The 13773-nt window shown below is 62.0% G+C and overlaps 1 protein-coding gene across 4 annotated transcripts in view; it reads right to left on the minus strand.

Annotated features, from left to right (window-relative positions):
• The window catches only part of MNT (MAX network transcriptional repressor), an 84915-nt gene that overhangs the window by 25868 nt on the left and 45274 nt on the right, over positions 1-13773 (minus strand). For 2 of the 4 annotated variants that reach the window (XM_040532113.1, XM_040532112.1), the window contains 2 exons: positions 2860-3427; positions 193-234 (listed from right to left, as the gene is read on the minus strand). In XM_040532113.1, coding sequence (XP_040388047.1) covers positions 193-234; positions 2860-3427 — 610 coding nt within the window. Of the gene's footprint in view, positions 1-192; positions 235-2859; positions 3428-7330; positions 10899-13383; positions 13538-13773 lie in introns of those variants that run through there. The other 2 variants (XM_040532115.1, XM_040532114.1) reach the window with 2 other exon arrangements.

A 13773-nucleotide genomic window follows, 5' to 3' on the forward strand; every position in this document is an offset into this window, starting at 1 on the left:
AGCTATAAGAAAGCAAAGCAATATTGCAAGATTCATTAAAAGTAACTAAGAATTTCGTTCAAGTCATTTGTTAAAAACAAAAGCAAAAAACCCAAGCCAAACAAATATTGACAGACTATAGGCCAAAAAAATAAATAAAAAGTGAAAGGGAATTATAATTGAAAAAAAGCAAAACCCTGGCTTTCTACGCACCTGTTCTTCTCCAATTTATTATGTACTTCCCTGGTCCCAACCCTGTAACCCAAACAGAACAAAGATAAACTCAGTGTCAGGTTTAAAACTATTGCCATTCAACCTCTACGTTCAGCAGCGTGTGTGTGTCTAGGATATAGAGGTAAATATTAAAGAACAATAGTGTTGTTGAGATATCACTGGTTTAGTATTATTTGCATACATAATCTACCTGTACTCTACCAAGATAAAATCCATACTTCACACGCATTTAGATGGGATAAGCATTACCCATAGGCTGCACACAAGCTACAAGGAGGTACCGGTATAACGCGTCTATGTGTACGCAGACAGGGCCACTACCAGCAACAGGAAGAGACACCAAGTATGAATTGTACCTTTTTGTACAGTCCTGGATAGCCCAGATTCTGACCCATTTCTAATCTACGCCTACACTCCAGAGGGGTGAGATTTATCCGGTTGCAAATTAAAGTATACATGACTTGGCAGACATACTTCAAACCTCTTTCATTTTTATTGTGCCTGAAATAACACAGCCAAACATAAGTATGAAGTGAAGTAATCCAGGAATCCTCCAGTCACTGCTCAAGGGAAAACCAGGGTCGACTTCTGTTTCTGGGGGTTCTGGTCTGTCCCTACCTCCCCAGATCACAGGAGAACTCCTAGGAAAGGCCAAATTCACGTTGCCTTAGTTCTGCAGCTACAATAATGATAAAGTACGTGAGCATGCTCATGGAGAGTTTGAGTATCTTCCACATAGTATGCAAAGTGATTATTTGCTTTTGGTGCTTTTGGTTGAAAACGCACCGACAGCGAGGCGAGCGTTTCAGGAGGTGGGTTAATATTTAATAACTGTTCAGGTGTTTAAAAATAAATATTTGACAGCCTTTTCCCACGAAACATTTACAAGCTGGAAAAAGCGCCTTTCCAGTGCTTACACCCAGAAATAGCTCTTCTCAGAGGAGCGGGGAGACGAAGCGCACCCCCCTGGGGCACCCCGGCGCAGCGCTGTCAGCGACCCCTGCAACCCGCCCCGGCCCCAGTGACCCCGCGGGGCCAGGGCTGCCCCAGCTGGGGGCACGGCACCGCTGCGTGCCTGGGGCCAGAGCCCGGCCCAGCCCCCTGGGCCCCACTCACCCTGACCAAAGCACGCGTCCACGCGCCAGCCCTGCAGCCGAGTGGTTTATAGACAAGGGCTAAAGATCACCAACTTTCTACGAGGAGTTGTACTGGCATTTTACACAGGCTTTTATCTTTGCAAAGTTTTATCTGCGTTATTTCCACCGTCTCCTTCCATGCTGTAGGATCTCTACTCTCTGGAAGACACTAGGAACCCTTTTCTTGCCCGCTGCATCGTCCGTCTCCTGGTCCCGCAGGATGACAGCAGCACTGCTGCTCGGGGACAGGCCGGTGCCACCTCACGGCTCGCGCTCCTCCCGTGCTGCCTTACAGGGGATCGGAGCGAACGCGGGGGACCCCAGGAAAAGCAAGCGAGCTGCCAGGCTCCAGCCTGCTCAGCTCCAGCGGGCAGGGGGCAAACAGCAAGGCCAGATTTTGACCTGGCCAAAACACCTCTCCCGAGCAGGCGGCTTTGGAGAGAGGACTGCCCTTTGCCCAGCTCCCACTGGCACTAGTTTGGGTGGGGAGGACCAGAGAGACGAGAAGCAGCTCGAGCCCTGCCCCGCAGGACGAGCTGGCCGCCACAACATGGCTTGGCAGGAGGTGGCACCGGTCCCCAGCACCTCCTCTGGACCCCCGAGCAGAGCCCGCCGCCTGGCCCCGGCCCCAAGGCAGGGCACGGCACGCAGCGATGTCCCACCCAGCGCCCCAAGAGCCCTGCAGGGTTAGCCCCCCCATTCTGGGCAGTCCCAAAGAAACACCATCAGCTGCAGGCAGTGGGATAATGGTCAGAGGTCTGGTAACAGGGCCCAGGAGAAAGACCTAAGAGATCCAGGTCATTTATCCTGCAGAAAGGAAGACTGCAGGGGGCAAAGGAAAGAGGTAAAAGGTTGCTACAAAGAGGAAGGGAATCATTTCTTCTCCCAGTCCATTGGAAATAGCACAAGAAATAACACCAGGCTACGCACTAGCATGCTGTGCTCTGGAGCCAAAGTCCTTAAGAACAAGCTAGACGCTGACCAGGAGCAACACCAGAGTCACAAGCCCTGTCTGAGGGTGGGGACAGAGTAAACAGCCTTGAGTCCCTTCCAGCTCCAGGAGGCCCTCGGCAACTCATGTGATCTCTGTCCTGGGAGACAACTTCCCAGAGCACAGTCCAGCGTTCAAGAAAGTTCCTGCAAGGGCTGCTGCGCGACTTCCCTGACCACCACAAGGAGAGCTCTTTTGCCCAAAGCTGATCACCGGATGCTGCCTGAGGTCAGGCAGGCAGTGCTGGGCCTTGCTTCCTAACACACTTCTGGCTTGGGGGAGAAAACAAACAAACAAAAAAAAACTTGTATACTCTAGCTGGGGGGGGGAATGAAAAACACCAAGCTAAGAAACTGTGCAATCAAAAAAACCAAACAGCCACCCAAACATCCCTGGGTCTCGGTATTTCTGATCTGACAGCTCTTCACAAAAGCAGCAGCTGCTCGGGGTCGCTGCAGCGTTCGGGCACCGCCGCTGCCTGCCCCTGCTCGGAAGGCTCCGCACGCAGCACACACTCACCCTCCGGGCCGCTTCTTCTGCTCGTTTGGCTTCACATCTTCCGCCGGAGCCAGCTTCAGGGCGCCGAGCTGCGGGGCTGCTCCCGGGTGCTGCAGGGGCTGGTGAGGCTGGGGCTGGATCGGCTGCTGAACCACATGGTGCTGGGAGATGGCCAGGACCGGCGCCGCGTAGTGCTGGAGCTGCTTGGGGCTGCCTGACGGCGGGGTTGCAGCCTTCCCGTCCGCGAGGAGGGGGCCCGGCGGCCGCTGGATGACCGGTGCCACCGAAGGCGCTTCCTTGGTGACGCCGGGAGTGCTTACGAGGGGCTGGTGGCGCTGCACGAGCGGCGGGGACAGCGCGGCCTGGGCTGCCGGCTGCGGGGGGCTGGTAACGACCGGGATGGGGATGACGGAGATGGGGGCTGCCAGCGGTGGGGGCGGCGGCGGGGCCGGGGCAGGGGGCGAGATGGGCACCAGCAGCTCGCCCCGCGGCTCCTCCAGGGGGACGGCGTGGTTGGCCCGCGGCGCGCTGGCCTTCCGCTGCTCCTGCTCTCGCTCCAGGCGGAGCTTCTCGTGCTTCTCATTCTCGTCTGGAAGAGAAAGGGGACACCGCCAGTGAGTAACGGGACTCCCCGGCGCGGCGTCTCCCACCCCGCATCTCCCACCCTGGCCCCAGGGAGTTGTCACGTAACGGCTCCACCACCGAGCGGCGAGCCGAGGCCTTGCCCCAGGCACACCGTACGGCAGCTGCGGGAGCTGGGGATCAGCCCTGTGCTCCGGCAGTGCTTCACCTCCCACTCATGACCCTTTTGCTCCAGCACACATCTTACACACGCCATGGGCGCTGCCCCCGAATTCCGCCCTCAGAGCGATCGGCCGGGGTGACTGCTGGCTGCCCTGCTACTGGCAGGTGGAAAGGAGCTGGCCGCCCCACCAACGCCTCCTCGCCCCACCCCAGCGCCCAAATTGCAAGGCAAGAGGAAAAAATGACCACGCCAAACGAGACCCCACAGCCCTGAGACACGGTGTGCCTGCGGCACAGGAGGGCGCGCTGCTGGCATGGGGGGACGAAAGGCAGCACCTCCAACCTGCCCCCCCCCTCGGTTCCGGGGTGCGGGCAGAAATCTGTAGCACTGGTACTGACAAAATCGGAGAGAATTTGTTTATTTTATTCCACGCTTCTCCCCAACAGCCCATACACGTGCAAAGTGGGGAGGAATAGGGAGAAAAAGGAACCGATGCCAGTGGGAGCTGGGCTGTCCTGGTCCCCGCAGGCGCAGGCAGTGACGGCCGCAGCCCCCGGCACCGCTCCCTTCCACAACCCCGCCCGGAGCCCCCGCTTACATCTGCGTACGAACGGCACAAGGAACCAACCCACAGCAAAACATTTCTGCTCTTCCTCTTCTGTGCTTACACCGGACCTTTTGCAAAGGAGCCAACCCTGGCCCTGCCGGCATCACATGGATGGGGTCGTCCCCTCCCGGGGCGTTGAGGAAGGGCCTGGAGCAGGGCCCAACAGCACCCCGGGCACAGAGGCCAGGCCCCGCAGCCACGCGTGGGGCCGGGCGGGCTCCTTGGGCTGCAATACCACATCTTGTGCCCTCAAGTGGACAGGGTAACTCGACAGGCTTTCCATCGATACGAACCCATGCGGGCGTTTTTCTGCTGCTGTGGACTTTACTCGAGCTCCTAAACTTCCCTTTGATGTAGCTGTTCCTATATGTTTCTAGAACACCAGACAAAGTAAATGAAATCTGTGTGGCCCGACTAGCAAAATAAACCTCATTAATGCGATCCAGGTCTCTGGCTTTAATTGTGTGAACATGGCACAAACGAAATTTATTTATAAAAGTCCTGTGGCGCCAATGGCCCCGGCATCCAGACATCTCGCGGCCTTAACCAAACACCTCCCCGTGCGCTGCCCACGAAGCTCAGTGCATGCCATTCCCGACAGCTGGTGAGGAGCTGCAAGAATAACTGGTACGCTAACAGCGGGCTTCGAGCCGTGACCTCTTCGTAGGAATGTACAAAGACTGGGGGGGGGAAAAACGTGACTGACTTCATCGAGCACGGGCTGAGAGAAACAAGGCACGCGGTGTGCCGTGCTCTTACGCAGTGGGCAATGGCAGGCAATTCAAAGAACTCGCAGACACTTCCTCAAGTTGCCTTCAGCCCAGGTTTCTGCAGCACACCCTCACACGTCCCCAGCCTTTGTTAAAGCACTCGGGCCCAGCTCGAGTTACGAGACCGAGACAGCAGCAGCAGCAGCACAGGGAATCAGTGGAGTGCTGGCTCTGCCTGAGCTCTGACTGCGCCGTGCGAGTGTGCCCGTGCTGAATTCATCCTGCACCGGCCTCTGGCAGCAGCCTCACCCCAGCAGAGCGCAGGGCCCGTTCGGCCGGGGTGCGTGCCGATGGCAAGGCTTCCCAGGGCATCAACAGGGGCCGGCAGTGAAATTCCTACAACAAACCGTTTTTTGTTCGCTGGGGAAGCCAAGAGAACAGGAAAGAAAGGTTACGAGCGAGCATTACTGCTCAGAAATGTTTATGTAAATGTCTCTGCGAAGCAGGTGCAGCCCTCAGGCTGCTGACGAGCTGCCAGCAAGGCCTTTGGTGTTGCAAATCTTGAGCTCCCTTAAGCCAAAGAGTTCATTTCAAGGATTGTGTTAGCCAAAATCTGATGCCAGTGAGCCGCTGCCCCTGCATTTGACGTGTTCACTGGCAAAAGGAGCCCAGCTCTCAACTCCCTGCACCGAGGGCATTCGGGCGTCCCTGGGCGGCCTCCACCCACCAGCAGCACTTCCACGCGCTGCCCCGGGCTGGGAAAGTGTCTGCTGCTCGCCTTGTACCCACAGCCTGCAAACAAACTGAAGACACCCTTCACAAAGGCCCCTCAGAGCTCTTGATTCTCCCATCGAAAGTAAGTTCCCCAGCTTTCCTTCCGAGCCGCAGACCAAGGTGAGGACCGGCAGCTCGAGCGACCAGCGCGGGGTCCAGCCCGCAGAACGCACGCGGTGCTGCGGGGGGTCACGGGCTCGGAGGGGCAGCTGGGCTGGCAGGTGCACACAAAATTGTGTGATTTCAGCTCCTTCTTGACACTCTCAGCAAAGGGACTGAGGACCGAATGGCTCAAGGCAGCCCAACAGCCCCGCAGATCCTCGGGGGTCTGAACTGCAGCCGAGACGGGCGGGACCGGGGCTCTCCCGGTCTCCCAGCACAGCTCCTGCGAGAGGCTGCGGGCTGCAGGGTGCTGCCAGACCTCCCGGGCCGCGTGTAGCACAGCAGTGACAGCAGTGCCAGCAGCAGCAGGAGGAAACGGCAGATCTTGGCACAGGAGGGCAAAGAAACAGGGTCAACAATCCCTGACCGGTGGACTGCTGCTATTTTGGGGCCCTGATGATCCAGGAATACACAGTGCCAGGGACTCTTAACTTCGTCATCTAATAATCTGCCAGGTTTAAATTTATCTCCTGCCTTGGCCTGCCCTGGGAACACCTCCCACCCACGCGGCCATGGTGCAGGCTCCTGGCAGCTGCGCTGGGGACCAGGGGCGAGCTGCCCGCCCGTGGCAGCACGGCGATCTCCATCAAAATTAGAGCGGCCCAAGTGTCTTCTGGGCCTTTGGTGATCTCCGTCATCAACTGCAGGTGCTGAGCACTTCTGACTACAAACACCTCCCCCGGCGCTGCTCGGAAAGGTCACTGATGCACGCAGGTTGGTGACTCCTTTCCCCACAGCCCAGCGGTCTGCAGAGGGGAGGAGGAAAAGTCAAAAGAGATCCTGTTGAGTGTCACGACCAGATCTTAGCCCAACTTTCTGGCAGTACCCGCACGGACATATTTTTGCCATCTGGTGTTCCAGCTCAGCTCCTACATGGCGCATGCCAGCAGCCAGCACCTCCCCGGCACGCCGCGGGCACTGGAGGCGCAGCCAGGGGCCCGGGGACGATGCCGCAGAGACGAGCGTCGCTTGGCAGCGCCTGGGCACGCCTGTGTGAGAGCCAGCGGCGACTGCCCAAAGAAATACCTGCTCCTACCAGCTCCTTCCGACGGGAGATTCCCCTGCAGAAAAGGGGAAGAAGGGACTCTGCAGAAGTGAGGGGGGAAGATGCGGAACTGCCGTTCCTCTTCCCACTCTCGCCCCATCCCCGCGTGGTGCAGCACAATTCGTTTGATTGCTCATTATCAAATAAATAAGGCTCCTATTTCCTCATTCCTACGTACAACCGAGGCTGTTCTCTGGGCTGCACTTGTAGGGGAGGCCAGCCACGCTAGAGAAGGCGCAGTCTGACTCAGGGCTGAGTCACTCAGATGGTGCTGACATAAGAGGACACGCCAGGGAACAGCCGTGGCACTTCCAAGTGCCTGGAAACGAGCTGGAGCCGTGACAAAGCTGTGACCCCTTTACCTGGGTGCCTCTGAACCGTGGCTGACATCAGCAGAACACGAGCCCCGTTCCTCTCTCCCATCTCTGCCAGAACCCCTGTTTTCTTACCCCTCTCCCAGCTCAGGAGTCTCGCTGCGAGGACGTGCCCGGCGCTGAGGAGCGCGGCGCTCGGTGTGGAGTCTGGAGGCTGCCGCTGGGCGCTGCCGCGCTCGGCCATGGCGTGGCGAAATCAGCCCGCGCCTCCGCACCGCTGCTCCTCCGCCAGCCACACACAGCATCCCCCAAACCCTCCTCCCTTCAGCAAGACTCCCCTGGCCGGCTGCTGCTGACCCGGGGGCCGCGTTCAGGTGTCAGCCTAGACCCGGTGCCCCATCTTCCTTCCCACCAACAGAGGCTGGCGCACGAGTCCTGCGCTCTTCCAGGAAGACTAGGTCGTATTTTAAAGTGTGCTACTGGCAAAGGATTCAGAAGCTGGTGACGTACTCCTGGGGAGTAAGAGCTCATCAGCCTTCCCGGGATTTCAATTCTGTGGCTTTTAAATTTTGGTAAAACTCATGGTTTAAGTATTTCCTGGTTTCAGGCCCACCTGAGACTGACTGGTGAGCCACCTCGGTGCGCTGACACCGCGCGCTTCTCAGGCCTTATCTGCAGAAGGCGTCACCATCCAGTGGTAACAACAGAAAACCTTTGATCTGCATTTTCTCAGCCAGAGGGTTATGACACATTTATGCCCTACCTGTAAAAGCAAAGGAAAACCAGCGTTCGCATACACCACCCCTCCTTAGTACCAACAGCACGGACCGTCGGTGGTTTCAGCGTGACGGGTTTAGCTCTAACTCCAGAGATCACAAGGACCCCAGTACCCAAGCCTGAGGTAAATTAGAGAAATGACAAATGACCCTGGTAAGAGAAGGCGGGGAGCAGACATACTTCATTCCTACTTCACCGAGACAGAGGGCTTACCAAGCAGTGAGCATTTCCCCCCACCAAAGCCATCGAGGCTCCTGGAACACGGGAAGGAAGGTTGGAAAGACCCCCAAGAAATCTTGCGGTTCACCTTCCAAGCCCCAGCAAAGAATCAACCATAACGAAGTAACACCTTACAGATGTTTCTCAACACAACAACTACCCAAATCTCTATGGAGAGTTTATCTCATGCCTAAGTTTGCTATTCCAGTGCCTAACTGAAACCCTGATTCAGCCCCAGGTGGTCATTTTAGCTGCGTCTTAGTTACAACTAGCTCCTGGTGGAAAGAAGAAAGAAATAAAGGATTTTGCATTACTAGAAGGGAAAAGAAAGTGGATCAAGACCACTAAAAAAACATCTTGGACAGCCTCGTCTATACGCAGCCACCTGCATTGCCTTCGAGCAGCAAGGGTGCAGAGCTTGCCACGCTTTCTCTGCGGTAGCGCCAACGCCTGGCAGGCTGGCCAGGGGGCACGGCTTGTGCCTGTGCTGAGCTCGGGGACGTGCACGGAAAGGCAGCGGCTCTGGCAGGCAGGAGGAGCTCGCAGAGCCCGGGGCTCCCTCCTGCCCACTGCGCTGCCCGCGGAGCTCTACCTGGGCAGGCAATCGGCAGAGCCCTCTCGATGCAAGATGTTACCTCAGTGCTTTTCCACCGTGCATCAGCAGTTTTAAGAAACACAAAGACAAAGTCACGTACTCTGATAAGCGGTTATTTTCAAGCTGAGCAGCTTCTATGTTCGGAGCAGGACGTGGCACGAAGGCAGCCAGGGTCCCATCCCATCTTCTCCAAGGCACGACAGAAACCAGAGAAACCGCTGCCTCCCCTGCGAGCCTGCAGACCCATACAGGATCACCAGCGTGCCTCCAACGGGCCAGCCAGACAAGGGCAAACCTGTGCTCTTGGAAGGAAGAAGCGCCCAGCCGCTTGCTGCGCCCCCGCAGCCGCGCAGAGCTCCGAGACCTGACCGCAGCCCCGCGGGACACAGCTGGCGCGCTGAGCAGAGCCCGGCTCGTGTCTCACACCTACCATGTAGGACTGAGGCAGACACGGGCTAGGTGACTCCATGTCACACACTGAGTCACGGCCAAACCGGACCTGTCGGTCACTTCCCACCTGCGGGACAGGAGCTCCCGTAACAGTCCTGGGCCCCGCAACCACAGCCCGCCGCTGTGCTCTGCGCCAGGGCCGCACCGGGGGCGCCTCCGCAGGAGCTGACACCAGCCGGCTGTCCTCAGCGGAAGGACCGAAGCACACAGTCACCCTGCAGATCCCACCTCCGTAACAGAACAAGAGAAGTCCACGGGCACCCGCAGAAGGCGCGGCGTGCTCCGCGGGTGCCCGGCCGCGTGACAAGGGCCAGGAGCTGGAGCCATGCCACAGACAGAGCGACAGCACGCTGCCTGCCACGAGCACGGCGCTACCGCCGGGGCGCTGCACACCGCGGCCCTATCGCGGAACAACGCTGCCGCAAACCAGCCACGGAGCGGGCAAGGAATTCAGACGGCCCCGTCCACACCCCGTTTGGAAAGGCAGGAGGGCTACAGAGGGGCGCTGAGCTTCATCCCTGTCGCAGTACCCGCCGCCGGCCTCAAGCACCAACCCCCTCACCTGCCCCCAGAAACGCCAGCGCGCTCGCTTTTATCTCGCCCTGCCCCGGGACACCGGGAACGCCCCTTCCAGCACCAGAGCTCTGGCGCACGACGCACGCACCAGCGCATGGCACAGCCACGGCTGCAGGGCTGCCACTGCCATGTCGGCTCTCGGGAGGAACCACCAGACCTGCGCCATGCTTCACAGCCCACCCTGAGCGCACGGACACGGGGGAGCGACCTCACCAACCCTGCCAGGCACACCAAGACGGCCAGAAATAGAAGGACTGAGAAAGCACGAGGGGATCCCGGGTTCTGGAGGGATAAATGCACATAGAGGGAGGTTGTTCCTCTTTGCAGGGACCACACGGGGCACGAGCGAAACCAGCCGAGGTACACAAGCAGAGGAACAGCTCTGTGCTGCAGCCTGGGGCTTCCCGTACCGCACCCCGCACGCACCCGGGCAGGACGCGGGCACCAGGCAGCCCCACGGCACTTCTTGCCCAAGCGGGGGCAGCTGTGGTCGGGCACCTCGGCTCTTCCGCCTGTGACCTCTCAGCGTGGCTGCAAAACGCAGCCGAGGACTGGAAGCACTGCGAAGCCCAGCGGTGAAACACGAGGCGTCAACAAACGAGGGGGAGATGTGCCTGCCTTTGGCAGGGAGCAGCTGCAAGCTGCAGGCAGTGCTTTGTGTTTGTACGACCGCCCCCAGCCGTGCCTCCCCACGTGCCCGTAAGCATGAGGAGGACAGGACGAGGCCAGAAGCGAAGTGCCGCTGGTGGGCAGCTCCGCAGCTCCCCTCAGACCGCAGCTCGCTCTGCCTCGGCGGCCGGCCGTGCCCGCGGGAGCAGCAGCTCCAGGCACCACGGAGCTGAAGCGGCCGCAGGAAGGTTTGCCCGGAGCCGAGGTTTCCGCAGGAACACCCCGACCCTCGCAGCCCCCAGCGGCCGCGCCACCGCCCCGACACCATCCCTGCTGGCGGCTCAGCGCCCGCGTGCCCTGGTGCCACGGGGAGAACTTCTCGGCGGTCACCGGAGCTGCTGCGTGTACGGGAAGGGAACTCGGCTGCAGCCCGATGGAACTTCCCCCTTCACCAGCACGCTGCCCCGATGCCGGGACCGCAGCACACCGCTGCTGAAGCCGAGATCGGGCGCATCCTGCCTGCGGTGGTGGCGAGGGGGCAGCGACCGCTGCCGAACGACCGCCCTGCGCACCTCCAGCAGCCGCCTGCGGCTGTCAGCAGCACCGGAGCCTGGAGCGAAGACACTGTGTGTGCAGCGCCTGCCATCCATCAGAGGACCTTCCGCAATGGACCACATCTCATTCTAGTGGGGACACGATGGGCTCGACACAGGAGAACAGCACCAGTGGGGAGACTGGGACCAGGCACGGCCCAGGGCCAGCGCTGCACCAGCCGGGATTCCTGCTTTTCACACCCCCTCGACCCCCTGAAAATCAACAGGCCATCTAAAATACCCGAAAGCACGAAGTTTCAAACAAGCCACAAGGAAACCCTTCGCATGTTGAACAGGATTACACCGTGGGACTCACGCCACGAGATCAGAGCTCCGATCAGTTTTCACAAAAGCAGTTCTGGTGTTAGTTTTGGCAGGTCCCACCGTGCCGCTCTGCCCGACGAGGCGGTGACGTGGGGCGTGGGGGGAAGGACCAGCGTGGAGAGCATCGCGTCCTGGGGGCCCTGCTGCAGCCTCACAGCCTGTGGCCCGGCACGGAGCACGGCGCCACGCTGCTGACACGGATGCTGGATGGGAGCCTGGGGCTGCTGCCTTCGGTCCCCAGCTCCGCCAGTGCTTTGCTTGTGGCTCAGAGCTTCAGGGGGGCTGCGGGGCCCCCCAGGCCCTGCCATCCTACTCCTGCGGGCACCACCTCCGTCATGGCACCACCAGCAACGGGCGGCAACAGCCGGCCACCTGGAGAAGCAGCCAGCGCTGCGCACGGGGCAGCGGGGCACTGGGAATGAACCCGCACAAGCAGCGGGCACAAAAAAGGGACGTCCCCAGGGGCACATCTCAGCGTCTTTGAGGGACGCTCTGTAACCAGGATATCGAAGCTGGGCGGCACTGCGGCCAAGGGAAACCCTTCCGGTCAGCACGCATCTGGTCATCAATCCCACGCAATTACAGCGTGAGCCACAGCGGCAGTTAGATGAGACGGGAAAAGACCAGACCGGGGCGCACCGGGGGGGTCACTGCCCGCGCTGGCAAAGTTGGGAAAAGGGCAAGGCTTACAGGGTAAGCGAGCAGCACGAAGCGACGCGGAGAGCCCGAGCTTAGCGGGTTGCAGACCAACATGTATGGGAAAAAGCCCTGAGAAAATGAGTACTGGTTACTGGTAATCATAAATAAATGGGTCTTCTCAGAGCGTAAAACAGTCTTCTCAGACTGAAACGCTAACCTGGATCTGGAGCAATCAGACGCCTCTGATCCACACCAAACGTCCCCACGCTCGCAAACAACAGACAAAGGCCCTCAGCTTGGGGGCTTGTGCACGCACGTACGCCTGTACCTCCGGGCACGGAAGCCGCGTGTTTACAGAGGAAGGGGCCGCCAGCAGCAGCGCTGCGAGGCCCGCAGGCACGGAGGACGCAGCAGTGCTTCAAAGCCCCGACCCCCGGAGCGCTCGGCCAGAGGCGCCGCAGCACGCGGCCGACACGCTGCCGACACGCGGCCGACACGCTGCGGTGCGTGGCCGGGGCGTCCGGCGGGGTCCGTGCTCCCGGGGCTTCACCGTTACAGCACCGGGCGCGTAACGCCCGCCTGCCCCCGCCTCCCCGGCCTGCTGCCGGTGTCCCCCACAAGTTAACGGGACCCAGCCGCCGTTATGGCCGGGGCGACCGTCCGCGTAACCGCTGCCGTCGCCCACAGGAACGGCCCGCCGAGCGCACGGCGACCGCGGCGCTTTCGCTTTCGCTACGCCCCGGGACCCGCGCCCGGCCGCCCCGCACGGCTCCGGGCCCCGCCCGGCCCCGCGCCCTCCCGCTGCCAGCCCAGGTGCCCGGCCCCGAGCCGCGCCGCGCCGCCCGGGCCCGCGGGGCTGCCGGGGGGCCCCACGCGGAGGGCTCCCGGCTGGAGGCACCCCCGGGCGGGGGCGGCGGCCGCACCGAACCGCGGCTCCCCCGGGGCCGCGCCTCGCCGCCGCCCGCTCGGGGCCCGCCCAGCCCCGCGGCTCCGGGGGGGGGGGGGCTCCCCGAGGGGCTGCGGCCCAGGGCGGGGGGGGGGGGGGGGGGGGGGGGGCCGCGCCGGGGATCCCGTCCCGGGGCCCCCTCCCGGGGACCCGCAACGCGCGCGGCGCCCGGGGCTCGGCGGGGCGGCCCCCGGCACCGCCCCCACGTGACCCGGCGGCACGAGGCCCCGCGGGAAGGGGCGGGGCCTCCCCCGCGCGCACGTGGAGGGGGGCGGGGCCCGCGGCGTCACGCAGCGGCGGCGCGCCCGGCGGGAGGGGAGGGGAGGGGCGGGGGCGGCTCCGCGTGCCCCCCCCCCCCCCGCCCCGCGCCCCCCCCCCCCCGGCCCCGGCCCCGCGCCCCCCCCCCCCCGCCCGCCCGCCCCCCCCGGCGCCGGCGCCGCGGCGGGCCCCGGGCCCTTACCACGTGCGTCCCGCTGCTGCTGCTGCGCCTGCCACTCCAGGAACCGCGCCGCCTCCAGCAGCGTCTCGATGCTCATGGCGCGGGCCCCGGCCGCCGCCGCCGCCGCCCGCCCGCTCCTCGGCCCGGCCGCAGGCGCCGCGCCGCCCCGCGGCTCAGCCCCGCCGGCAGCAGCGCTGGCGACAAGATGGCGGGCGGCAACAGCAACACAACGGGCGGGCGCTGGCGCGGCCCCGCTACTACGCGCCGGGCGGCGGCAAAACGCGGCGCGGAGCGGCGGCTCCGCCCGGACGGGGCGGGGCGGGGGGGGCGGGGCGGGGGGGGGGGGGGCGGCGGCGGCGGCGGCGGGCGGGGCGCGGGCCCGGCGGTGCCGCGGGGGCGGCCGCGGGGCGC

The sequence above is a fragment of the Cygnus olor genome, chromosome 20, assembly GCF_009769625.2.
Source record: "Cygnus olor isolate bCygOlo1 chromosome 20, bCygOlo1.pri.v2, whole genome shotgun sequence".
NCBI classification, from domain to species: domain Eukaryota; kingdom Metazoa; phylum Chordata; class Aves; order Anseriformes; family Anatidae; genus Cygnus; species Cygnus olor.